At 34.3% G+C, this 25,940-nt stretch overlaps 1 protein-coding gene across 7 annotated transcripts in view; it reads right to left on the bottom strand.

Annotated features, from left to right (window-relative positions):
* Positions 1 to 23,009, bottom strand: part of Mysm1 (Myb like, SWIRM and MPN domains 1) — a 38,741-nt gene extending 15,732 nt beyond the window's left edge. For 3 of the 7 annotated variants that reach the window (XM_020185083.2, XM_074079976.1, XM_074079977.1), the window contains exons 1-12: positions 22,915 to 23,003; positions 19,156 to 19,234; positions 17,654 to 17,724; positions 15,742 to 15,819; positions 15,625 to 15,648; positions 14,374 to 14,452; positions 11,697 to 11,795; positions 8,669 to 9,423; positions 4,982 to 5,112; positions 3,755 to 3,858; positions 2,400 to 2,477; positions 553 to 641 (exon numbers count right to left, since the gene is read on the bottom strand). In XM_020185083.2, coding sequence (XP_020040672.2) covers positions 553 to 641; positions 2,400 to 2,477; positions 3,755 to 3,858; positions 4,982 to 5,112; positions 8,669 to 9,423; positions 11,697 to 11,795; positions 14,374 to 14,452; positions 15,625 to 15,648; positions 15,742 to 15,819; positions 17,654 to 17,724; positions 19,156 to 19,234; positions 22,915 to 22,979 — 1,652 coding nt within the window. In that variant the 5' untranslated portion in view covers positions 22,980 to 23,003. Of the gene's footprint in view, positions 1 to 552; positions 642 to 2,399; positions 2,478 to 3,754; positions 3,859 to 4,981; positions 5,113 to 8,668; positions 9,424 to 11,696; positions 11,796 to 14,373; positions 14,453 to 15,624; positions 15,649 to 15,741; positions 15,820 to 17,653; positions 17,725 to 19,155; positions 22,887 to 22,914 lie in introns of those variants that run through there. The other 4 variants (XM_074079982.1, XM_074079980.1, XM_074079981.1 and 1 more) reach the window with 4 other exon arrangements.
* Between the last annotated feature and the right edge of the window lie 2,931 nt (positions 23,010 to 25,940).

The raw sequence follows: 25,940 nt of genomic DNA, 5'->3' as shown, positions 1-25,940 counted from the left end.
CAGAATTAGATCTGCTAAGAAAATGATCTCTTGAACATCTTGTTTTAAAAGGGACACTAACAAAATTACTCTATTGAAGGGGGGCACCTGCAGGAAGTGAGAGGTCTAGAAAACCAAGGTGTTTAACTTGTTTGGTGATCCTTAATTTCACAAATTACAATTTTTGCCTTATCATATACCCATCAAAACCCAACAAACCCCAACTACTTGCAAACAATAAGCCCAAAGAGAGAAGCAATCATTTCATGAGGTTACCTTCCATAATATCTAGAGGTAAATTACCTGTCATAAACAAGAGTTCTTTGTAACATATATTAGATCCCATGCTCACTCAACCTGAACTTTAGAATTCTGGCTCAAGGTTTCCCAAACTGATAATCAGTGAAATAAAAAAATTTCTGAATTTTTATCAGTTTTCTCATAGTTTCTAAAATTAGAAAATTTTAGCTGATACACCTTATATGTGAATACTATAACTGGGTATTTTCCCATACATTTCTAACCATGTATGGTAAGTTTAAAAAATTACACTTACATAACCTAACACTGTACCTTTTTGTTGGTCTTGACACTTTTGAAGATTTAATAGGTTTGCATTTTTCCTCTTCTCTTCTCTTTGCAAACTCCTCAGCAGAGAGATGCTAAAACAAAACAGTTAATCAGAGTCCACCAACTACCGAAAGGCAGAATTAATAAAAATACTTTTTTTTTCCCCTCAGTACTGGGGATTGAACTCAGGGCCTCATACTTGCTAGGCAGATGCTCTACACTTGAACCCTTCCACCAACCCCAAATACATCAAGGGTGTGTAAGAATAAGGCAGACTAAACTGGTATAGAGAGTTGCCTTCTTACTACTAACAAATACAGAGGAATGTTTTAAAAACTGGACCAAAATACATAGCCCTATCTAAATGAAAATTTGCTCCTTCTCTTGACTTGCCATTTTAATCAATGATATCAGTCATCCAGGCTCAAACACCTCCTCAGATCACCTGAGTCTCTTTTCCCCATTTCTAGTTACCAAGTCCTGCTGTGCTGAATTTTCTTTCACAACTGAGATAAAACACAATGTAATGATTAAGAACACAAATTCTAAGGGGTACAGGCAGTGGTAGAGTGCTTCCCTAGGATGTGTGAACACCAGATTCTGAAGCCAGAATGCTGGCTCTATTAGTTGGTTGAGCACAAGCCAAGTTCTGAAGCTTTCAAGATTGTTTCTCCACCTTTAAAAATGGTAGTAATAATAATAGTAATAACAACAATGTCATGCTGTTATTGTGAAGTAAAATAAGTGAATGTTTATGCTACAGTCATTTCCTTTTTACTACCAATCTTTTTTTTTTTTTTTTGTGGGCCTGAGCTTGAATACTACCAATCTTACACTCTAGTTGAAATCAACTATGCACCTTTTCCAAAATAGCCTGTATTCTCCATGTCTGTAGCTTTGCTTGTGCCACTCCCTCAGTCTCTCATCTGCTTTCCAAGACAATTCTTCTACTGATCCTTTGAATGAGAGATCTCCTGTCTTTTGTTACACCTTCCCAGATCACACCTTTTGGAAGTATCTTATAATTCTTGGACCAATCCTATGGAACTTACCTCACAGGTTTTTGTCTTTATTACTAGACATAAAAAAGTTCATTATAGAAGGAACCATGCACTACTTATTAATATGTCTAGAAGAATGCTCAGGTGTGATACTGAAGCAGGAAATGAGGAAGAAACACAGAAAACTAGTATTTATGGAGTCCCTTGTGCATGCAGGCTTACTGAATACCTAATACTAGGACCTTTTAAAAATCTTTTCAGAGAGGTAAGAGCCACAATTCATAAATTAAAATATGAGCATTCGTGAGGTTAATTAGTTGTTCAAGGTAACTATCCACACATCCTTTCCATTCTATTGGTTATGGACAACAAATTACATATTTAGGACATGTGTGTGCCTGTGCATATATGCACCCAAACACATGCACTGCCTGTGTTTCATTTTAGGATCCCAGTTTATTAGTAGAAATAACAGTTCAAGATTTGTAGATCAGTATGTCTAATTCTTAGAGCAACATTTTAACTGGTATATCAGAACATCATTTAATAAGCACTTAATGAAATGAATTAGGCATACCAACTTGTTGACCTGGCATATATTTGTGAGCTACAGATACAAAGGTAGGACAGAAAATCAGAGTTCTGAAAATAAGTCAGACTCCTAGTTAATTATACCACCAATGCCTTCTACTTTGTTGTTTATTGGCACCTTCTAGACAAAATGACATGGGAATGAAGGCACAAAAATGTAAGCATATGAAATAAATGTAATATATGATATGAAAATATACAAATTGTATACTGACAAAACAGTTTTCATAGATGAGCCATGCAAGAGGTCAAAGTTACCTCAAATGTTTGTCCTTCTAAGTCTTTTGCATCACACCAGTTTCCCCATGGGTCTCGGACCCTACGTCTCCTTGTGCGCTGTAGTAAGAATAAAATAAAGGTAACAAGATTAATCTGGAAAATCACAGCACATCGATACACAAAACCCAAAACAATAATTATCTAAACCAATTACTCGATTTAATATTGTGATCTATGATCAATGACTAAACACATTAAATCTCTGTTCAATAGTTAGCATTCTGCTCAAAAATCTATCAGTGATGATAAGCTAAAACTGGCACTGGCAGTAGGTGGGCAGGCAGGACGTGAGCCAAGAAGTAGCAGCCAGGAATTTTTTTTTTCAAATCACTGATGATTTTCTATATTTTACTTATGTTTCTTAATTTTAATTTCCATCCATCATAAGATACTATGACAAAAATGTTTAAGACCAAGAAAATGGCTTCCCTTTCAACCACTTCTAGTAGAACTTTCCAAGAACACACAGCAAAAGGCACCATATTAAAAACGAATAGCAAAATAATTACATCTCAGCTTTAGAAGGGAGATTGCTGAATCAACACAAATAGTGAAAACCACAAAATTTACTGACTATATTACTAATACCAAGATTTGCAAGCCTCAATACTGAGACGTTTAAAATGGACCCGCCGCCCTAGGGCAGTATTTGACTTGTACTATCTCCAGCTAGTCAATTTGAAAATATTCTTTGTTAAGATAGCATATCTAGATAGAAACTGGTTACACGCTAAATACTCTGAGAAAATAGCTACTCTATCATCTATACTTTTTCCATTTATGTTACCTATTATCAATTTAAACTGTATGCAAAACTAAGAAGACTGTATTATGACTCATAGAAAACATACTGGTTTTTATTTTTTAAATAACAATTATAAATCTTAAAACATGAACTTACTGATTTTAAAAATTATAAAATAAAGGCAAGTTATTCCTAAAAACTGACTCTAAGGAAGGAATTTTTAGAAACAAAAATAAAAATAAAAGAGAAAAAAATGAAGATGAATTATATAGCTTTAAAGGACATAGTAGTTTTAGAAATCAAAACCAAGCAGTCCAAGACCACTTTAGCAAAATAAGGTCCTGCATGGTTTGCAAATGAATTTTGAGGGTGTTATAGTTTGTTTTGCCTCATACACCAAAATGAAATAGAACAGAAACAGAATAGTTAGAAAAGTAAATAGCTAGGTGAGGCAAAAGAGAAAACAGCTTCTTCCAAATAATGGCCAACTGTTAAGCATTTAAAGAGAAGCAGGCATACCTTACCTAGTAGAATTAAGGAGTAAGGAATAACAAGGGGAGATTGTTTTGTGAAAAAGATGGCTGCTCACCACAGACTGCAGACACTGGGCAAGTTGGTATGCTTCTGCTGCGTCTTTTTTGTCTCCGACTCGGACTTTATCAACTGGTTGTGCTCTATTATATACGGCCTGTTCTATTGCAATTCAGGAAAGTAAAACAAGCTATTATTTTGTGAAACTCATTTTTTGAATAGGAAAACACATCTACATTTACTATAGCTGAGCTCCTATGATTCTTATTCCACAATCATGTATTTGACGTGCTACTTAGTACTTCTCAATAAAATAATTCTGTCATTCTAAGGAAATGTCAATAAAATGGAAAAATGAGTAATTCTTAAGAAATGAGTAATTGGCTTAATTTTTGCTAACTATGTCAGTCAAATACAGAAAACATAATTTCATTTTTCTCTTAGTGACTGAGGAAACTAAAATGTCTTGGTTTTCCTGAAAGGCTAGTCTCAAAATACAGGGTTTTGGGCAAACTGAGCCATCGATGTGAAGAACAGATCATGAAGCAGACTGTACGTTCTCTACCATTATATGCAACTATGGCTATTAGCTTTCTACAAAAAGTTTTTGTGGCTTTAATTCAATAAAAGCTTAGAATACATTTTGAAATGTGCATATTCATCAGCTTCAAATTAAAAAAAAAAGCTAGGGTGACAGATCCTTTCTTCCATTAAAATATTTTGGTGCTTTTATTACATATAAGTATAGAGGCGCATAAATTATTTCCATTATTTAATCATTCTAGATAGTATTTCTAGCAAGAACACAGTACAGGTTCAGTAAGCCTTATCCAAAATGCCTGGGACCAAACGCATTTCAAATTTCAGGGTTTTTTTGAATTTTAGAATATTTGCATAAAAATGCTCCCAATATTAAACATTTAAAGTGTCATACTGGCCTCAACCTGTATTTGTATATTAAAAGGGCTATTACTATTTCCATAAAATTATTTTACTTTTACTTAACAAAGAACTATATTTCTCAAATTATTCCTATTACTTAGATCAAATATTTTTTCTTTAAAATTACACCTTCAATTTTCATCATAGATCAAAGGGAAACACAGTTCAATCGGCAGAAATCTGGTTTATATCAAAATCTTATTAACACATTTTTTCCATAATGTTATCGTTTCTCTCTGAATTCTACATACCTAAATCTACTGAATTATAATCATCATAGAAATTAACTATAAGAATACAAAAACAGTGAGTATAAAAGATGTTGTTGGGTTTTCATTTTTACCACATCCAAAATTGATCGCTCCTATCAACTCGAGGTATGTATGAATCCGTCCAATACAATTAACATCCCCACAATTCTTCAGGCCAGGACGTACTGAGGTCTTATTTAAGTATTTCGGTTTGCATATCTTCCTAATTAGGGGATAGAGATACAATTATTTTGGATGAATAAAAGCATGAAAAAATATTTTTTGGGAAAACTTAATATACAAGATACCTTAAAATTTTACCTCCTCTCTCAATGTGTAAATGTGTAGTATATATAATACATAATTCCCAAGCATACTTTTTCCTGAAATAATGTGATCACATACAAGTACATGTATTTTTTTACATGTATTATTCTTATTTGATTATTAGTTTTTCTCAATGTTAAATTCTATAGGTTCAAGTTACCCAAGTTAGCAGCTTATTTACGTTATGAATTCAAGTCTAAATCTTTGAATAAAAAGTCTAAATCTTTGATAATATATTGAAAAGATTTAGTAGTGGATATTGCCAATTTTTTTTCCCCTGTAGTGCTAGGAAATGAGCCCAAAGCTCCACACAGCCTAGGCAAATGCTCTCTACCTGAGCTACGACATCCTCACTCCCTAAACTCCTCCAATTTTTAATATATTACTTAGGTTCATCTACTCTACCTTTGCCACACAAAGATTTCAATTTTAATCACGATGCCAATAATAACAGCTTATTCTTTGTGAAAAACAGAAGTTTTACAGAGGATTCTGAAGGAATCAAGAAACTTCCCAAGATTATGCATGAAAGAAAGATGTTCGTTTAAGAACACATATTAAATATACTTAATGGGTCATGCTAAATAGCAAAATTAAAATTTAATAGTCATAGAGAACTTAGTAATAGTAGAAACCAGTTACTGAATGCTTACATATCTATCTTCACAACTCTATAAGAAAGATTTTATTATTTCTATTTTTGTAAGGAAACCAGTGGGATCGGTGATTAAACTCCTACTTAAGGAAGTGACAGACTTAGGATTCAAGAGCACATATAATAACTAAACATTCAGATATATGTAACAGCTATTATTTATTCAATTATTTTATTCTACGAATAGGCATTTTGTGTCCTATGCATCAGACATTTTTCCAGGAACTAGGGACATGAGCTGGACAACATAAAGTTCCTGATCTCAGGGATCTTCCATTCCAGGGGGAAAGACCATCAATAAACCAATGAATAATATATACTACATTGTCAGACAGCAATAATGCTGAAAAGGAAAAAAAGGAGGATAAGGGGATACGTGTGTTAAACAGGCACAGACTTATTTTAGAGTATTTAGGGGAGGCCTCCCTAAACAAAATTTTAAATTACCTTCAGGTTAGGTAAAAAGTAATTTGTGATTTCAGAGTATCAGAACTTCCAAGGAAAAGCTGAGATTTCAGTGTGTCTTGAAAGAAAAGGAAACAAGCTGTACAAATGAAAGCAAGAAAGAGTATGTCTACTAAAAAATTATGAGAGTATGAAAACTGGATTGATCTAAAGATTATCCAAATCAAAAGGTTAAAAAGAACTCAGTAATTTACTACATTGGTGAGCAAATGCTAAGTACTTTAAAAACTTCTGTTCATCAAAGACTGATGATCCATACATTATTCTTTTTTACCTAACAGAGTTCCTTCTATATTCTAAGCATTATCCTAAGCAGAAGAAATTTAACAATGAACAAAACAGTCAAAAATCTGTTCTGTGTTGCCAGCATTTTCAAGGGACTGAGGGAGGTAAGGAGACAATACACAAAAATGTAACATTTTCAGTGGTAAAGTTCTACTAAGAAAATAAAACACGGTATAAGAGCACAGAACAACAGGAAGAGGACATATTTTAGATAGGGTGGTCAGAAGCCTCTAGTTTCCCTTGAGCAAACCTGAAGGAGACAAGGAGGCACAACTCTCCAAGACCTGAAGGAAAAGAAGATCCAAGGCAGAGCGGTCAAGATTTTGAGATGGAAGTGTGAAGGTACTAAATCAAGACTGTATGTAGCCTTGCCTGGTGCAGTGGTGCATGCCAGTAATCCTAGCACTTGGGAAACTGAGACAGGAAGATCATGAGTTCAAGACAGCCTGGGCTAAGACCCTATCTCGAAATCACCTTCACCTAGGGATAGCTAAGTAAAGTTCTTATCCTACGCGAACTTCATTTTCTTCATCTGTACAATGAAGATAAGGTTGTCAAGAGGACAGGAAAGGATTTAAATATAATGCATGACATTTGATAGGAATTCAATAATGGTACTGGTTACAATTTTAATAAAAAGATTCCACTAAACAGGGAGTCAACTGCATCTGCTTTTATAGAAAGGATCTTTAAGCTATAAACAAATCTGTCAGATCCCTTTTTATTTTTTAAAACTTTAACTTTTTTTCTTTTCTTTTCTTTTTTAGCACCACCTCCAGTCCTTAACCATTCCCTCTTCTATTTCTGAAAAGAATAGATTTGAGCTCTGTGGAAAACATTACTTTTGGCTTTTACACTGTTCTACTAAATCATCATGTTTAAATATCAATATTGAAATGGTTCCATGAACTAAGGTAGATGACTTAAAGTTACAGTAGCTATATAAATTATTTTGCTGCATTTAGAATACAAAATTCAAAGTAACAAGTAGAAATTGATTAAATTAACACTCAGTACAAATTGATTGTATGTACATTTGTGAAATTGTTATTGTTTTGAAGTCCTTCAATTTTGGCTGATTATCCTCCTATTTCCAAAACAAAAGTAGATACCATTAGAATTCTAATGTAATTAGCTTTTTAAAAACATTGTCAATTAGGAAATATAAAACAATAAAATAACAGAAGAGTGATTTAGACAGTTAAGACTTGGACTGATGTTTTCTTGCATGGGTCATTGGCTGGTTGTATAATCAAAAGCAGATCCCTGTACCTCTCCTGATCTAAGAAGGTTCTGATCTCTATTAAATAGATTATACCATCTGCCTATTTCACAGGGTTATTGTAAAGAATAAATGAGATGGAAAGCTTTCTGTAAATGCAAATTCCTATGTAATATCAAGATAAAATAGAAATAGTAATTATGAATGTTTTTATGATGACTTAATACACTACTAAGAAAAATTCAAATTACTTTTAGAGTATATAAGCTAATAAGGTGGGAAGTATCTTGATTTCCAACCTATCCCACATTATGCTACTCAAATAAAATGTACCAACAATTTAGAGTACACTTCAAATTATCAGAAAATTCTTGTATCTTGATAAAGCTGGATGAAATTACTAGCACATTATACAATAAGCTCAAAGTTGAAAACATTTCAGGCAACCTAGTCACCCTTAATGACACACTTCAGGTACATGATAAACCTGGAAAGAAACTGTTCCCTTTTCCCAGTAGAGTTCTCTACTTATAGCTTCCCAACACTGCCCCAAGAAATTCCTTCTTAAAGCAATCATCAGCCTTTTTTTTTTTTCTAAGCTCAAACACTGAAGAACAGACAGATGGGTTATGATAGAAATAGATGACAATGTTTACCAAATTTTAAAAAAAAACTTACTGAGAACTTTTAAGTATTGACTACCAAAATGGTAATGTATATGAAAGCTCTCTGGATCATTAGCAAAATTCTAAATTCTGCATAGGCCTCATTAAAATACTTGAGTATATTAGGTTTTTAAATCATCATCTAAAATGTAATTCTTACCACTGATCCAAAATGTAATTTCGAATTTTCAAATAGCGCTCTGGTGTTTTAGCTTGTCGCCCCTCAAAAAACTCGGGAATTGCTTGTTTTTCTTCTTCTTGAATGCTATTTCTATCTATTTCTACTTCTTGTTCTGGTGGCTTAAGTTCTTCCTCCTCATGGCTTTCCTCCACCATTTGGCAAGAAGTAGCAAAAAACCTTTCGCTGTGACGCCAATCTTTCTGAACCTCACAAGGCTCTGGAGAATACTGCCTTTCGTCTAGCACTCCATCTCCACCTTGTCCGTCACAGTTTTTAATCAGTTTACTACATTTCTGATCATTTAAGTCAACTGAGCTTTTCTCACTGCTGTTCTGCTTTTCATTCCATAATGTAATTTCTGAGCCTGCAAGTATTTCCATTTCATCTTGCTTTATGTTCTGAAGACAGTCCATGGAAGACTTAGAAAAGAGACTTTCTGGGTGTATGACTTCTCCCTGACTGGTTTCATGTATTTTACTACTAGGAATGTCTAATGAGAGACCACTGCTAGAATTCTGTTGTGGTGTTTGAGAAATAAACTCATCCATCTCGTCTGTGATGTCTACTTCTTCATCATCAGATAACTTCTCAATTTTCACAGCATTTAAATTGGGATCAGCACGTCCCCTTAAACACGATGTTGTCCATGTCTTTGTCCCTTTATCATCATTTTTAACCTGAAGATCAATGCTGCTCCTCTGAGTTGGTGTTTCTTTCTCCAGACCCAATTTTACCTTATTAAAAATCAGAATAATATTATTTTATATTAGTTTGATATTATTAAATTGTGTACTTGTTAATTTACATCATACCTTTATTATACTTTTTTTGGAGATACTGATGGTTGAACTGAGGGATTCACACTTGCTAGGCAGGTACTCTATGCTTAAGCCATGTCTCTAGCTCTTTTTGCTTGGGTTATTTTTTGAGATAAGATCTTACTTTTAGCAGAGGCCGGCCTGGACTGAAATCCAACTAATTTTGCACTTCCCGCCGTCACTGGGATAATGCATGTGCACAACCACACCCAACCTTTTCTGTTGAAATAGAAGGCTAACATTTTTGCCCAGGATGTCCTGGTACAGTGATCCTCCAGATCGTAGCCTTCCACATAGCTGGAGTGAGAGGTACACACCAGTGTACCCAGCTATTTGTTGAGATGGAGGTCTCATGAACTTTACCCAACGTACCACTTGCCTCACAAATAGGTAGGATTACAGGCTGGAGGCACTATACCCAGCCATTTTACTTTTCTTTTATGGGCTATAACTGCTCTTTAAATGTAAAAGATCAGCATTTTAAATTTCCATAAATATGACTCATTCATATTTAGCTACTTTTATTAGTAAGATAATCATGACATATATAGAGGTATGACTTATTTATTTCTCAATATTATATTTAAAATAGGATTCTCACTCAGCTCCACCATACTAACATTAACACCATACTACAACTTTCATACTAAAGTATTCTATAAGGTAGTAAGTATTTTTAAAGGCTTATTTTGTAGAATGTCTGATAACCTCAGCTGTTTAATACTAAAATAATCTTTTAATTTAATGGAGTCTATCTCCCATATTTTTCACTCAGTAAATTAAAAGCATCTTTAAGTACAGAAACACTGTTTGTTGCAAGTTCATTTAATAACACAAATATTTGGTAATGTAATAAGAAAAAAAATGAGAGGAAATGAGTAAATACGACTTTTTTTTTGTGGAAGAGTGGGAAGATTGAATCCAGGGTTTCATTCATGCTAGGCAAGAACTCTTTACCACTGAGCTACATCCCCAGCCCCAAAAATGACTTGAAATAAAAATCTTTATAAACAAAATTTTTGATAAACCTTATAAATGACTGACATATCCGAGGATATCTCTTGGTAAGAGATTATCTATAGATTCTTTATCACAGTAAATTCTCAGGATCATGTATTTCAGGTTGAATGGCTTACTATGCAGAGGACAAAAAGGGAAAAGGAGATCTGCATATACAGTCTAAACAGTCTTTAATAACCTTCCTATTTATTTGCAGTTTCTTGTTTTTAATCTTAAAAATTCATACACTTTACATAGATTTCATAAAATACTATTGTCAGTTATAATATTGAAGTGTATCCTTCCACCCCAAGTCTTTGAGTACAACTGATACTCCACATACACTGTATGTTCCAACCTGAGAAGCACAGTGGTAAAAATAAGTCAAACTTTTATTTTATTCCCTAATACCTCCATCTTGAAATTGCTTTTGTTAGTTGGAAGAGGGAGCAGATGATTGCTGTATAATGAATACAGTGCATTACTTACCACCTATCCCTAGCTAACACTAAGCTAGAGAAATCTTCTAAGCATGGAAGAACACATTTACATTAAAACATCAAATTTCACTTAAGACACTTTCAAATTTTATAATCATGTTCCTAGAGCTCAAAGAAAACTTGGAATTAAAAAATTCCAAGTATCAAAACTACACAGCTGAATACAGCACAAATCACTTAAAAGATTAAGGAAATAAACTGTAACTACATCTTTCTGAACAATACAATTAAAACTTTCAGACAATTCTTCAAAACAAGTATAAAAACTCCTTTGCTATTAAATAGATTTCATAATTGTTAGTGTTAATATCCCCTAAGCTTTAAATTTTTTTTAAAGTTTCTATAATGAAAACACTTTAAAAAGGAAGGATATTTTCTAAAGCAAACAGTAAGATAAGAACTCAAAGATTTTCTCTTAGGAGAACTATTTGCTTTGTAAGAGGTTGTTAAACAATATTTTGTTCTTCTATTCAGCCACATGAAGTGCAGTAACATAATTTCTACTTAATACCAACATTGAAGATATGCTCTCAGATGTTTTAACAAAACATTTATACAGTATTTTATGAGTATGAAATACTTTCACATAAAAACTTTTAAGTAAAACTTTAATGTCCACATTAAATATTTCTGCTTTATAATTATGTTTGTCCTAAAAATTACTAAGTAGGATATTTATATTCTGCTTACCTTGTTTTTAAAGTACTGTCTGGCATAATTCTTCACTTGTAAAACAGTGCGACTTCCAATTAGCTTTGCAATTTTGGTCCACCTTCGTCCAAATTTGGACTGTGATATCAAAATGGAAAAAAATTACTTTGGATTAGTTTACTCATTATTATTTCAAGTAAAAGTCACATTAAAAAAGTAACAAAAACTCCTATCTATTTTCTAAAGCGAAAACCAAAGCCCTACCTATTGACTATGCTCTTGATAATCAAAGCTCAATCTTTCCTTTGAATTTGGAATTCTGAAAATGGATCAAAATGATCCACATTTTTTACATCTAAATGAAGATACATCACTTCTATTACCTAACTGAATTCAAACTGTACATTATGATGTTCTAAATCTATGATATCTTTTTAAAATAACTAAGTGCCCAAAAGGAAGGTAGGTTACAACATTTTCCACTTAGAGGATCAGCTGAACATGTTCTGCACTAATTGCAATTTTTTACTCAGATTCCGCATCTTAACATTTCCCATTAAGTGTTCCACAGCAGATACATTACACTGATATCTCAGTAAAAGGACTTTTATGATTGAATTACAAATGAAGTAGACCTGCAACCAATATCTCCCTCTTAGTGTCAAAGACTGTGCAACCTCTAATACTGAAGTTATGGTGAGAAAAAAACTGAGAACATGAGGGCCTCCTGTTTGGTTCTGAACTACAGAAAGGAACCCACACAATTTTAGAGATGAAGCAAGAGTTTTAGGTATCAAGTTTAATTCTGATTTAACATATATAAATCTTCTTTATATTATCACCAACATGGTATTCTCTATTTTTCAAAGCTCAACAGTTTTTAATTTTTTTTAGAATTCTTAAAACCATGACAAACAAAAAACTAGCAACAACTCTGGAAAGCTGATTCCAGGGCCAGATCTACAAAACTGGTAGCAATGCCTTATGGCAGCAAATCGTCTTCAAAGAACTGACCCAAATGACAACCCTTAATTTATATTTATCTCTGATAACCATTAGAAAACCTGACACATGAACAATTTCTTAAAACTCAAAGTACTTCTGAGATTACAATATAATTATTTAAGATTAACACCTAGTTAAGATTTAATTTATTGAAGAACTAATTATCATGAGGTAGAAGCAAATAACTTGGGAGCATGGAACATTTGAAGACAGCAGAGTGATAAGGTGTGATTATTTGGGATAGTAGGAGCTTGGACACTAAGAAAACAAGAGGTGACACCACATAAGAGAAGCAAAGAAAAGAAAACATTCACCAATTTTAAAGCAGAGTAACATAGTCCTATGTCAAAGAAAAGGAAGACTCTTCCTTCTTCATTCAGTATCACAGAATTCCCTTCTTCCAAGCCTGAGAGAATTCAGTCAGTAAGCAAGCTTTATCAATGAGCTAAAAAGACAGGGAATCCAACCAATAATTCAATGTTTTTTCCATATATAAATAAATACACCTTTGCTTATATATGGACCAAGAACGTCTAGAAGGATACACAAAGAGATGAAAATGATTACCTCAGCAGTGAAGCGGGGCTTAACACCCTATAATTTTTAGGTAGCAGTATGAATTTCGAACATGCAAATGCAGTCCCCATAACTACCACCAATGTGAACAATAACCAAAAAAATGAACCTTAAGTTCACAAACCATTTCCATATATATGCATATCTGTCTGTCTGTATGTATATATATTTTTTGGTCTTTGATAAGGAGCAAAACGCCAAAGCTGTCAGCAATCTTAAATAAATGAATGGTTAAATCACCACACAACAAACTGAAATGTTAACATAAAAGACATCACCAGTACAATGAAAAACTTCAAAAGATTAAAAAGATTAAAAAATATAGTGTCTATATTTATATGACACTAGAATATATACATATATGGTGTTAAATAAAAAAATACATTTTATTTTCATCAGAGATGTTGATATTTCAATTTGCATTCACAAATCTCACATACATATTATACACTCTATATTAAAAATATACATAATTTCAAAATTAGCAAAATACCAAGTAACAAGCACCTTAAAAGAAAATATATAATATACTCTTGATAATTTTTAAAAAATCCCTGAACATTTTGTTAGATTTCTTCACAATAAGGAGTATTTTCAGAATTAGAAACCAGCGTACATATTTTTTATTCATAACTTGTGTATACTTAAATAGATCTAAATGAAACATTCATGCAAAAGAAATGTTTCCAATCTTCAAATATATGTACTGAAATACATGGACTGTACACAATACCAAATAGTTGAATAAAAAAAAAACTACTCAGCTTACTACACAGTTTCAAATATACAAGTTTGGTTTTTCTTTTTTTTGGTTTTGAGAAAAGACATCAGACAATTAAATCCAATGGTTGGCATCACATATGCAGATACAGCTCAACATCTCAGATTTTATCAATACCAAAAAAGTGTGATAACTATCAAAATATTGATCCAAATCTATTTTAGTATTTTAGTACCTTAGATATAGGTTAAAAGGAATTCTCTTCTACTACACTATAAGTATTACAGAAAAACTAAAGTTTAATTATAACAGTAATTAAAAACTTGGTCTCTACAAATTAATTTAACCTTATAACTATGTCAATAGTTGCTTCTAGAATCATTTTACTATAAATTAAAAAATTGCTCTATTTACCAGCCCTTGTTCAAACAGCTCTTTTTCTTCTATCGTCCACTTTAATGAGAAACTGGCTGGTTTTGTAGGAGAGTGTACCCTGAGGGGAAAAAGAGGAATTGCAAAAAAAAAAAAAAAAATTCTGAAATGGAACATTCCATATTTATGCAGCTAACGGTTATAGATAGCCATGGGCTCAATTCAGTACTTTCAGTCTAAGAATTTTTAAAAATTGAACAAAAAAAGAAGGCTGCAGACTCTACCTGCAGTGAGATTTACCGTCACTTATTTCTACTCAAGATGATAGTACCCCAAAAAGCATAATCTTGGGTCCGAGTGAGGATAACAGAAAGACATCAAAAGGGTAACAAACTGGCTTCCTTAAAATGAATATATAACACATTTCCCAAAACTAAAGGGCATATAAGAGTTTAAAAAGGTTCCAGAAATATCTCTCTGGTTCTTCTGTGTAAATGCATGTAAATATTGAGCCAGAAAAGTAGTCACAAAACTATGGTGTTACATTTATTGCTTTTAAAATTCAGTGTCTTAAGAAACTGACAATTAAAATACGGATGAAGCTCACTAACTTAAGCCACTAATCTTCCCAATAACTTGACTTTTGTTCTTGTTCATTCAGAGAAATAAAAAAAAAAAAAAAACAAAGGCCTCACAGTGTTCTAGTTCATCCTTTAATGGGCCACAAACTTGCAAGTTTGTAAGTGGTAAACAATGTTAAACTTTATCTAATTATAAGGGAAAGATATTTACTAAACCTTTACATATAAAAGTTAATTTCTTGTAAATAATTTTTGAAAGCCACAAATCTAAATTAAGTTTTGTTGAAAATAATTAAAAGTTGGTAGAGCAACAGAAATCAAGTCAATTAGTAATATATTAGATAGTAGCCTTTTTTTTTTTTTAACGTTTTCATGAGTACATAATAGTTATACAGGGGGTTTCATTGTGACCTGTCCATATGTGTATACAATCTATCATGGTTTAGATAGATAGCAGCTTCTTAAAATTTCCCCATAAACTCTAGAAAATCATTTTTTCTATGATGACTTGCTTATATAGGATTAAGAAATTCTGGCAAATAACAACATAAAATTATGCTTTCCAACATCTGTTTTATTCCACTGCTTTTATTGTATTTACTTTGTTTTTGAATTGAGAGGCCTTTTCCTCCAGCTAACTACCATTTTCAAAAATTCTCCCATAACTTCCAACCAATCAAAAAGGCTTTAAAAATATAAAACAAGTACATACATGATTTTTGCTGTTTTCTGCAGACTGCACCACATGAAAAAAGAAAATAAGGAAGTTTGTAAAGAAGTTTCTAAAAACACAATTCAAACTTTTAATAGTTCTATAAATCAACTTTACCTGTTCATGTATTTTTTATCACCTTCCTTTTGATCAAGCCAGAATTTTCCTGGAAGTGATTTGTTAGATAAATAATATCTGTATGGTTATTAAAGAAACTCTTAAAACTGTATTAGTCATACAATTTTTATATGATGTGTAAAATAGCCATAGATTCATGAAAGTTATACTTGGACTCAAGTAAATACCAATTCCTCCCAAAGCTTTTTCTGGGTCTGTTAAACTTAGGATAGAAATATTTATACCTTGTGGGGTTGTTATATGGATTAATTACATATAAAATCACATAATGCAATGCCTACACAAAATATGTGCTACAAGAAATACTAGTTTCTCTTATTTTCCCTATTAGAAGTGTTAGGAGAAGAATATCCTCAATGTTTAAATCTTTCTTTCCTAAAGTATGAGTATAATAGGTGAATTTGATTGGTTGTCTAAGGTAATATAGGAATACCTGCTTCCATACTTCTATAGTTAATAGAGAAGTTCAGGACTTTTCTTTACCCTAAAAGAAACAGCAAACACTTAGATCAAATCTAAGAAGTTCCTTTACAAAGTTCCCTTTCTCAAAGTTCGTGAAACTAGCCTACTGCAGTAGTTAGTCTGAGACTTTCTTCAATGAGCAAATATTTATTGACTGTAATATATACACACTAAGTCCTAAAGACAAAAATACAAATAACTAACTAAATAAAACACTGTCCTGGTCTTCTAAATGCTTATATATAATCCTTATTCTCATTACTTGTTTCCATATCTGGAGGGGAACAAGTGACTACCTAAGTGTTCTTTAATCTAGAATTGCTGTTTAATACACTGGCCACTAGTCACATGTATGACTTTTGAGCACTTGAAACATGGCTAGCATGAACCGAGATTTACTTTAAGGATAAAATACACACTGGATTTCAAAGAGTTAGTATGACACAAAGACTGTAAAAAAGATGTAAAAAACAAAGATGTAAAACATCCCACTAATAATGTTTTCATATAGACTATATATAATAGTTTGAGTGAGATATATTATTAAAACTAATTTTATTTGTTTTGGTTTTAAGTGAGGCACCAGGAAAATCTAAATTATACATGCCTCTCATTGAAAAGCAATAAGCTAGGTTATACCTGCAATGTTTGGGGAGAGTTAAAGATAAGCCTAAAAGGAGTTAACCTATAACAATTAAAGGTACAGAGACATTCTAAAAATAACAGCAATAAATAAGAATAGAAAGAACAGAAATTCTGGTTTAAATAGTAGGTAGAAATCCATGAAATACAGACGGGAGAGTTAAAAACAACCATAAAATCAGAAATGGTTCTGTTCAATCCTTTCATTTTACATATAAGAAAACCGAGATTCAAAGAAGTTAAATTAACTACATCAAGCACAGATGAAAGAAATCAAGACAAGAAGCCACTGGTTGAACCAGGGATAGAGATCCACAAATTTGGAGGTAAAATATTCACTCTGCAGTATTTGCTTTGTGTTTTTTAATTAAGATTCCTCCCACATAACACCTGTAAACTCTATAAAGTAAAACGTAAGAATTTATATATTTTAATTCTATGTTCTTGGACAAATGAATCTCTTTAGGTTTTACCTTATATAACTTTGAAAATGGAAGTTTGGACTTAAGGTTCTGACTTAAATATTCTATAATTTCTACTCAATATTCACATACAATAAAGAATTGGCTAACAGCAAAAACTCAAGAATGTTAAACCAGATCTCACACTTAGAAGTTAAATAGAACCTGAAGACTAAATTCTATTTTTTACATAGAGAGGTTAACACATTATATAATATCAGTCTGTGGCTAAATAATACCCATCTAGTAATTATAGTGGCCTCTTCCACAATTTTTGCATTAGTAGATTCTTATCCCTGAAACCTTTACTTTCTTCAGAAGGATACTCTTCTTCCAACAACATTTTCTCAATGACAGCTCTGTTTTCTTCACTGATGGTAGTATCGAGAGTCCAAGGCTATTAAAAAAAAAAAAAAAGAATGTATGTATGTATATGTATATATACATGTAAATATAAATAATATATGTTTTATTACTTTAAAAATTCTCGTTTTGTTACATAAAAATACATGATAATTACATTAAATTACAGCATCTACTATTTAATGAACACAGATATACCTTTGATTCTCACAATAACACTAAGAGAAAGCATTAATATTTCAGAGATGGATTCACCGCACATAGAAAAGAAGAGACCTATACTCAAGTCCCTCGGATTCCAAGGCTCATGATCCTGCCCGTGATGAGGCAGTAACAGCTATCATGTACGAAGAATGACTAGGCATAAGTCACTCACAATTCTATCTCCTTTCAGCCAGTCTCTCTGCAGATGATCATACTCATTTTAAACTACCAAAGTTACATATTTTCAGCTCATTATTTCTTCTCCACGCTCTAGACTGTTATAACCCAAATCTGTCCATTGTTTTTCTTGTGCTACTACCCAGGTCAAGCCACCATATTAAATCTTACTGAAATTATTGCAAATGTTTCCTAATTGGAAATATTCCCTTTGATTCCACTGCTGCTTCCCAATCTAATTTTTACTATAGTAAGCTAAATAAACTTTGTAAAAATGAAACACATGCATGTATTAAAATCTACATGAAATTTTTCAGTGATAACTCAGTTCACTTACAATAAAATTTAAACCTTTACATAATCCATCCCATAAGGCTTGTATGACAGAGCTCTTACCTGCCTTTCCAACCTTGTTATTATATACTTGCCTACTATATTCTAGACACAGAACAGAGTTCCTTCAAACAGAGCTTTGGCATTTGCTATTCATTCTGTCTCTTCAAGTACCTAACCATTCTTCCTGTTATTTTTCAACTCCTCAGATTTTCCTTCAGTGACAACATTATCTCAACTATCTCTCTGCCCTTCTCCAGTATTCTCAGTCAGCAGTTTGCTTTATTTCCTTTATAATCTACAAATGTTTTCCTACTTGTTTATCAGCTAACTCCCCTTGAGAATATAAGCTCCTCAGGAGCACAGTCATGTTTGTCTGTATTACAATTATACTCACCAAACCTGGACCAGTGTCTGCCACAAAGTGAGTATTCAACAAAAAAAAAAAAAAAAAAAAAAAAAAGTGAGCCCTGTGATAATCTCCATTTTTTACTTGAAGAAACCAAGGTTCACAAATTTAAAGAACTGGCAGAGTAGATTTGTACCTAAATTCAGCAGGCCCCAATTTTGTTCTCTCAGTTAAAAACAAAAACTTTTTTTTAAAGGGGGGTTTCTTCTATTTGTAAAGTAAGAAAAATGTTTTTTTATAATTACCCTTGTGACTTTTGAGAACTAGAACTCAGTTTAAAAATAAAACAAGTACTCTGGGCAATGAGCAAATTGAGTCACCTGATAATTTCATAAAACTTACAATAAGACCATTCTCATTCCTCCACGATGAATCAAGATAGTGATCTTGTTGTAAAACTGATGCTGCATTTTCATTATTTCTGTAATATTAAGAAAATGAATAAAAGTTGTATCAGTTAATGGCTATAACTCACATAGCAAAGGGCTGGCCAGTTGTTTGTGTTAAGCGAATAGTTCCCTTCTCCTCTTAACAGATTTAACACTGCAAAAATGCTTACTCTACCTCTTTGGCCTGTGAAGGAAAAAATGCCCCAACACATCAAACATAACATGCTCTGTGGACTTGAAACAACACTTTAAATTTGGCTGACCAGTACCCATATGCAATACACAATAATTCTACTTAGCAATAAATCTTTTAGCTATATCTAAAACATAAAAACTACCATCCACAGCATCACTGTCACAATGAAGAAAATACTGTATGTGTGAAGTTACAAAGTTTCCCAGTTAAATTATTTTTGTTTAGACCTAATCCAGTAATAGGAACTTTGGAGATACAAGATAGCAAGAAATTATCAATAGGCCAAATCATTAGTTAGTAACCACATGGTAGTTAGACTGAAGTGCTAATGGATTATTTTCTGCAATGAACTGAAAGCAGTATTTTTTTTCACTTGTTGATAGCAAACATGTTTAAACTCAATGGTAACTCTGATTTAGAAGGATTCTGAGGCTTTTATCAACAGAAGGAAACCTTTGCACAAATTACTAGGTCTTCCAAGAGTGCAGGAAGTAGGACTACTATTATTTCAAGTTCATTGCAGAAATCCTTTCATATAGCATTCCTTAGTAAGGATTAACACCTCCAAACTCTGGTGTATGCATCCTGGCACCTACCTGAATCGCCTCCCCAGGTACCACAAGTTAACATGTTTCAGTCTAAAATCACCTTTCCTCCCAAATGTGCTACTCTTCCATTGTTCTCTATCTTAGCCAACAGCACCTTGATATCCCTAGGTACTAAAGTCAGAAGTCTGAGCCTGCCCTTTTTCCTTCACGATCTACATCCAGTTCATTGCCAATGCTGCTGCTTGTCCGTTGTTAAAGCCCAGTCCTTCTAGTGAACTATTCTATCCATATTCAGCTATGGGGTCCCATAGTTTCAGACCTTAAGAGTTTTCCTTGGTAAGTGAAGGGATAAAGCTGAAAAGCCAGTCATCTTCCTTTATTTTTCTCCATTTGCCTCCATCTGACACACATGTAAGGTTTACTGTTTGTCTCATCCAGCAAGAGTATTAATTCTGTGAAAGCAGGGACTTGGTTTCTTGGTAACTGTTATATTCCCAGGGCTTGGCATATAGATGGTAGGTGCTCTATCAATAATTTTTGAATGACTAAATGAACAAGGTAGGTAGAGCAAGGATCACACAGGTTTCCAGTAGTTTGAGAAAACAACTGGAGACTGAAGGGAATAATATGGTCAGATCTGGATGTAAGAAAGGGTTCTCTAATTTCAGGAAAGAATGAAGGAGTCAAGCAGATGAGCAGTAGTAAAAAGGAAATAATCACAAAAATCCTAGAAAAAGGTGGCAGTAACTTATACCTAAAGAACCATGAATGTGACCTAAGAGTAAATACATTTGAGAGGATAATTAGACAAAAGGAACAGGCCCTTAATAACTGATATGATGGACAAAGTGGAAGAAAGGAGGTAAGGAAAAGGGATGATCATGTCTGTGCTTTGGATAACTGAGCAAATGTTGGTGCCATTCACTGAACTAGTGAACACCAGAGAGGCAGGTTTGGTGGGGGAAATTTATAAGGTGAGACCGAAGTGCTTGTGAGACACCCAAGTGCTTGACAGATTCAGAGAGTTAGGCAAATCGATCTCAAACTCAGAAGAAAGAGTTGGGTTAGTGAGAGAGTTTAGAAATCACATCAAGTATTAGTTGACTTTAGTAAAGTCATAAATGGTAGAACACTGTCAAAGTTTCATATGGTTCAACATAACAGAAATTAAGTCTTGAGAAATGGTATGATCAGGTTGGTCAGTGAATAGAAGTCCTATAATATAATGACTTAAAAACAATCAGAAGAAAAAGAAGATGAGAGGAATGGTAGGAGTACAGGGAAACCAAAATGCCATCTTTTAATTTTGGTACCTGGAAATTACCAAGTGCTTAAAAGCAGTATGTTCTAAATTCTCAAGAGTTCCTCAAGTCCTAACATCCACTGTAACTATACACCTCAGGGGGCACTAGTCATACCAAATGTCTTATGACTGTACCCCGGACACCATTCACCAGAACACAATGTTAATGATGATACTCCTTAGGGTTGTATAAAGCAATGTCTCTGAGCATCAGGAAACAATAACCTTTGTAATTCTGCCTGTATGAGACCAAGATTGCAAGTGCCGCCACTAGACCTAAGGTTCAAGAAAATAGAAAGAAACAAAAAGAGAAAAGTGAGAAAAATAAAACACAATCAGAAAAAAATACAATAAACCTATAGAACAACTATACAGCCAATACCCTTAGGTGATCATTAGTGTTCCAAACATCCATTTCTTTATGGACTGCAGGTTAGTACCTCTATTTATCTCACTGACTTGTGAAAATTAAATCAAGCATTCAAAAAAGCACTTGGTCAAGATTTAAAAACTACATCAATGCAAACGATTGCTGTCATCAAGGGCTCCCTACTGTTGGCATAGCTTTGGACAACTCTGCCTAAGGACTGGAAGGAGAATGACTATATAAATTTTGCTACCTCTCATATGTAAATAGTCTTTAGAGCTCACCAGACACTTTTAAACTTCCAGTCTTAGTGCCTAATGGGTAGGGTAGTACTCTTCTTAATTCAGAGTTTGTGATGTCGGGATGAATTATATGAAATTGCCACCTTCTAGGTTAAAAATGATCCAATTTCAAATGGTTCAACTTAATACAGTTCTAACAAAATTGCTGACGTTACAAGTGACATAACTGGCTAAAAGGAAACATTTCTTACTCGGAAAACAAGGAGTCAAAAGAAGGTTCTGTTTAAAACCACATTGGCCCATTCTACAGGAATCGTTATTGCAGTGATCCCTCACCATATCATCACAGGGCATTTACCATATGCGTATGTTAAACCATCTTCTACAGTTATTTCACTTGACACTCACAACCTTATGATGTACGTATCACGATCCCAGTCTACACTTGAGCGATATGAAGCTCCGACAAGTGTGTTCTCAAGGTCACACTGAAAGTGCGGGGTAGGAACAGCAAATACACAAGGGAAGTCCAGAACCGTCAAACTCTAAAATCTGGCCCCTTCCGAATCAAGGTGCCTTTCAGAAAGTTTGTCAAAACTGTCCCTATGTAGAAGAAGGAATATAACGACTTGCCCAAGGTCCCAAGGTTTTCAGGCGACCAAACAGGTAGGTGTTCCTGAGGCCAGGTCCCGTCCATTAAGGCGCCCTTATTCTAGTTATGGTCGTGCAGATTCTCAGGTAGAGTTCTCTACCTTCGGAAGAAGGAATCGAATTGTTGGAGCAAGTGCAATACACCAGCCGAAACTGGCGCCCTCCCTGCATCCTGGTAAAAAGCTGTCCCGAAACTTGAGTATTTAACACCACGTACCAGCCAGCTGGGCTTAGGAAAGCCGGCGAGCGGAATCGCTGCAGCGACTTCCGGGCCGAGAGGAGACCCTGGCCCGGCGGACAGTATTTTATTCCCCTGTTTCCTGCAGAACAGGGGGTCATTCCAGGGTTTTTGACTCGAATCCGCGACCCTCCCCGCCCCCGCGACCCCCAGTCTCTAAGCCTCACCCTGGGGGTGCCGCAGCCGACACCACATCACCTTCAATATCCACATCCGCCTCTTCCGCCGCCATGATGGCACCTGACCTGTCCGTCTTCCCGCGAGATCCCACGAGATCCCGCGAGAGGTGGAGGCACTGGAGGCGGGGCCGAATCCGTCATGGGGCGGAGTCTAAGCCTTGTCCAGCCCCTCCCGAGGTAGGGAGGCGGGGCTCCTTAGAGAAAGGCTCCAGAAGCTGGACTTGGTCATTTTGAATTTATTACTTATCTTGGAAAATAGTCAAGGATGGCCTTTTAAGAGTTTATGTTGTTAGGCAAATTCTTTGGCGTCTCACTTCCTTCATGTGTAAGGTGGGGATAACAGCAGGTATCTTTGTAGACTGATTTTAAAAAAAGGCAAGCCAGATCTAGTTTGTGAACTGTGCAGATTCACAGGCAACAATGAGGGACCCTTGCCTGCTGGTTCAGCCTCTCTCTCAGTCTCTCTCTCTTTCTCTCTTTCAGAACAGGGTCGTTGAACGTTTTAAGTAAATGGAAGGACTTATATGTCAAAATTCTACAAACATATAAGAATATAAGTTAAGATAGTGTAATTTTTATAGAGATCTTTGCAATTTAAAAATGACTCGTGACCACAAATCCTTAGACTAACCCAGTGATGTAGACAGGGCCAGTATCATCAGTTTTACTTCATAAATAAGGAAACTGAAGCTCAGAAAATTGGCATGATTGCCTAAGGACAGAGCTGCTGTTAAGATCTGTGGAGGATAAACACCATTTCTGCCAAAGAATTGGTGACTTTTGAAGACATTAACATTGCTTTTAGGCATTCCTCTATTTTAGCATCTATCACTCACATGACTGTAATCATGTAATCTTGTCTGCTTCCTCTACTGGATTGTGAATTCCTTAAGGACAAAAAATACCTGCTGGTCTTTATATTACCAACATTCCGCATGGTGTCTGACACATAGTAAGTACTAAGTAAATATCAAACAGGAAATGAGTGAATGAACCAATTAATAAAATTAGTTTATTTCCCATACTTCTCTCAGTTTGTCCCCAGCTCACTTTGGTTTGTTCTCAGGGCAAAAGATGGGCTATACTATCGTTGTGATGCCAAATGATGGAGAGAAAGATTTGCAGAGAGGCAGCAATCGCAGTGCTCAGAAACTGAACACTGTGAGAGCCTCTTTCTCAAGCCACCCTGAGGGGCATGTTTCCATGGTCATTGTTAGCTAATGGCTACTCCCAGTGGCAACACCATGCCTGGCAGAGAGTAGGCTTTTTAAGATGTCTGTTGAATTTAATTTACAGCAGGGATTTGTTGCACCTGAACTAAATAGTTAAAAGAAATGTGGCTGGATATGCCTTTCATTGATCTTTATGTCACAGGTGGGGATGTGGACCCTGGTAGGATTGTCTGGATATATGTCATATCAATGGAGAATGATGCCTACCACAGGATAATGCAGAATAATGTGTGAACAGTGTTTCCTGCAATGCAGCAGTAAGACTGCTCTCGTCTAGGGACAGGCATCAGCAGGCACTGAAATATATGTGGAAGGAAGGAAGGTCTTGCACAAAATTCAGATATGCTCCAAGTCATTTTAAGGTCTCCCTCAATTAGAAGCCTCCCCGTACATGCAGTATGTTCTGAGTTAGTTGGTTTTATGGGAATCTAGTTCCATAAGGATATCCACCTGATGATGGTGCTATATGATCACATGCAGATGAACTGCGGAGGCCTGGTCTACTTTTAAAAATTCTTTGTTGTAGAGACTTGCAAACCTGGGAGTTGTTGAAAGACTCATTTTCTCATCAAATAGTTTGAAGGCAGTATGAACAATTCAGAATTAGCATTTTAGAAATACTTGTGTTTCTACTGCGCTTGATATTAAGGAAATGGCATTGAATAAGCCTGACTCAGTCTCTGCCCTCATAAACTTGATCAAACATGCAATTTCAAGACAATGTAATAAGCTCTATAATGTAGGACTTGTAGCCTGTCTTAGCCCATTTTCTGCTTCTATAACAGAAATACCACCAACTGGGTAAATTAGAAACAACAGAAGTTTGACCACATAATAAAATAAGCCATCCAAAATGAAACACAGAGAAATTTAAAATTTTTAAATGAACAAAGAATCACTAATCTGTTTACTGAGCAACTTCAAGCATCCCAGTGTATGTGCAATTGGAATCTCTTGGAGAAGCAAGAGGACAGGAAAACCATTTGAAGAAACAATAACTGAAAAGATTTCCAAATTTGAGAAACACTATAAACTCACAGATCCAAGAAACTCCAAGCAAACAAAGAAACAAATGAAATTATACTAAGGCCTATTGGAATCAAATTGCTCAGAACTAGTGATAAAGAGGAAACCTTGCCAGAGAAAAAAGGCATGCTACCTAACTATGGACCATAAGAAGAATGGCAGTAAATTTCTTGTTGAGAGCAATAGAAACAAGAAAACTGTAAAACAAATCTTTAAAGTATTAAAAAACAACCAAAAAACCCCCCAGAATCTTTAAAGTACTGAAAGGAAAAACAATCAGTCAACTTAAAATTCTATGCCTAGTAAAAGTATCTTTCAAAAGGGAGGACAACTTAAATTTTTTATTTTTTGAGACAGGGTCGTGCTATGAAGCTCAGGCTGGCCTTGAATTTACAATCCTCTTGCATCCACCATAATGCTGGGATTACAGGTGTGCACCACCACACCCAGCAAAGACTTTTAGAAGATATACAAAATATAAAAGAACAAGAGGCAGTAAAAGACACCTTTCAGACAGAAAGAAATAACATGAAAATATGTGTCTACATAAAAGAATAAAGAACACAGGGAATAGTAACTACATGGGCATGTATGTAAGTTTTTTCTTAGTATTTAAATATTTTTTAAAAGCTATGAATCTAATAACAAGGTAGTATGCTATTTATAACATACAAGTAAAATATGTGACAACTATAATGTAAATTCTAGGAAGAATTACAGCACAGTATTGTAAAGTTTCTTATATTATACAAGAAG

The sequence above is a fragment of the Castor canadensis genome, chromosome 7 (assembly GCF_047511655.1).
Source record: "Castor canadensis chromosome 7, mCasCan1.hap1v2, whole genome shotgun sequence".
NCBI classification, from domain to species: domain Eukaryota; kingdom Metazoa; phylum Chordata; class Mammalia; order Rodentia; family Castoridae; genus Castor; species Castor canadensis.
The sequence above is the reverse complement of the archived record's forward strand: the minus strand, read 5'-3'. Positions and strand labels throughout refer to the sequence as shown.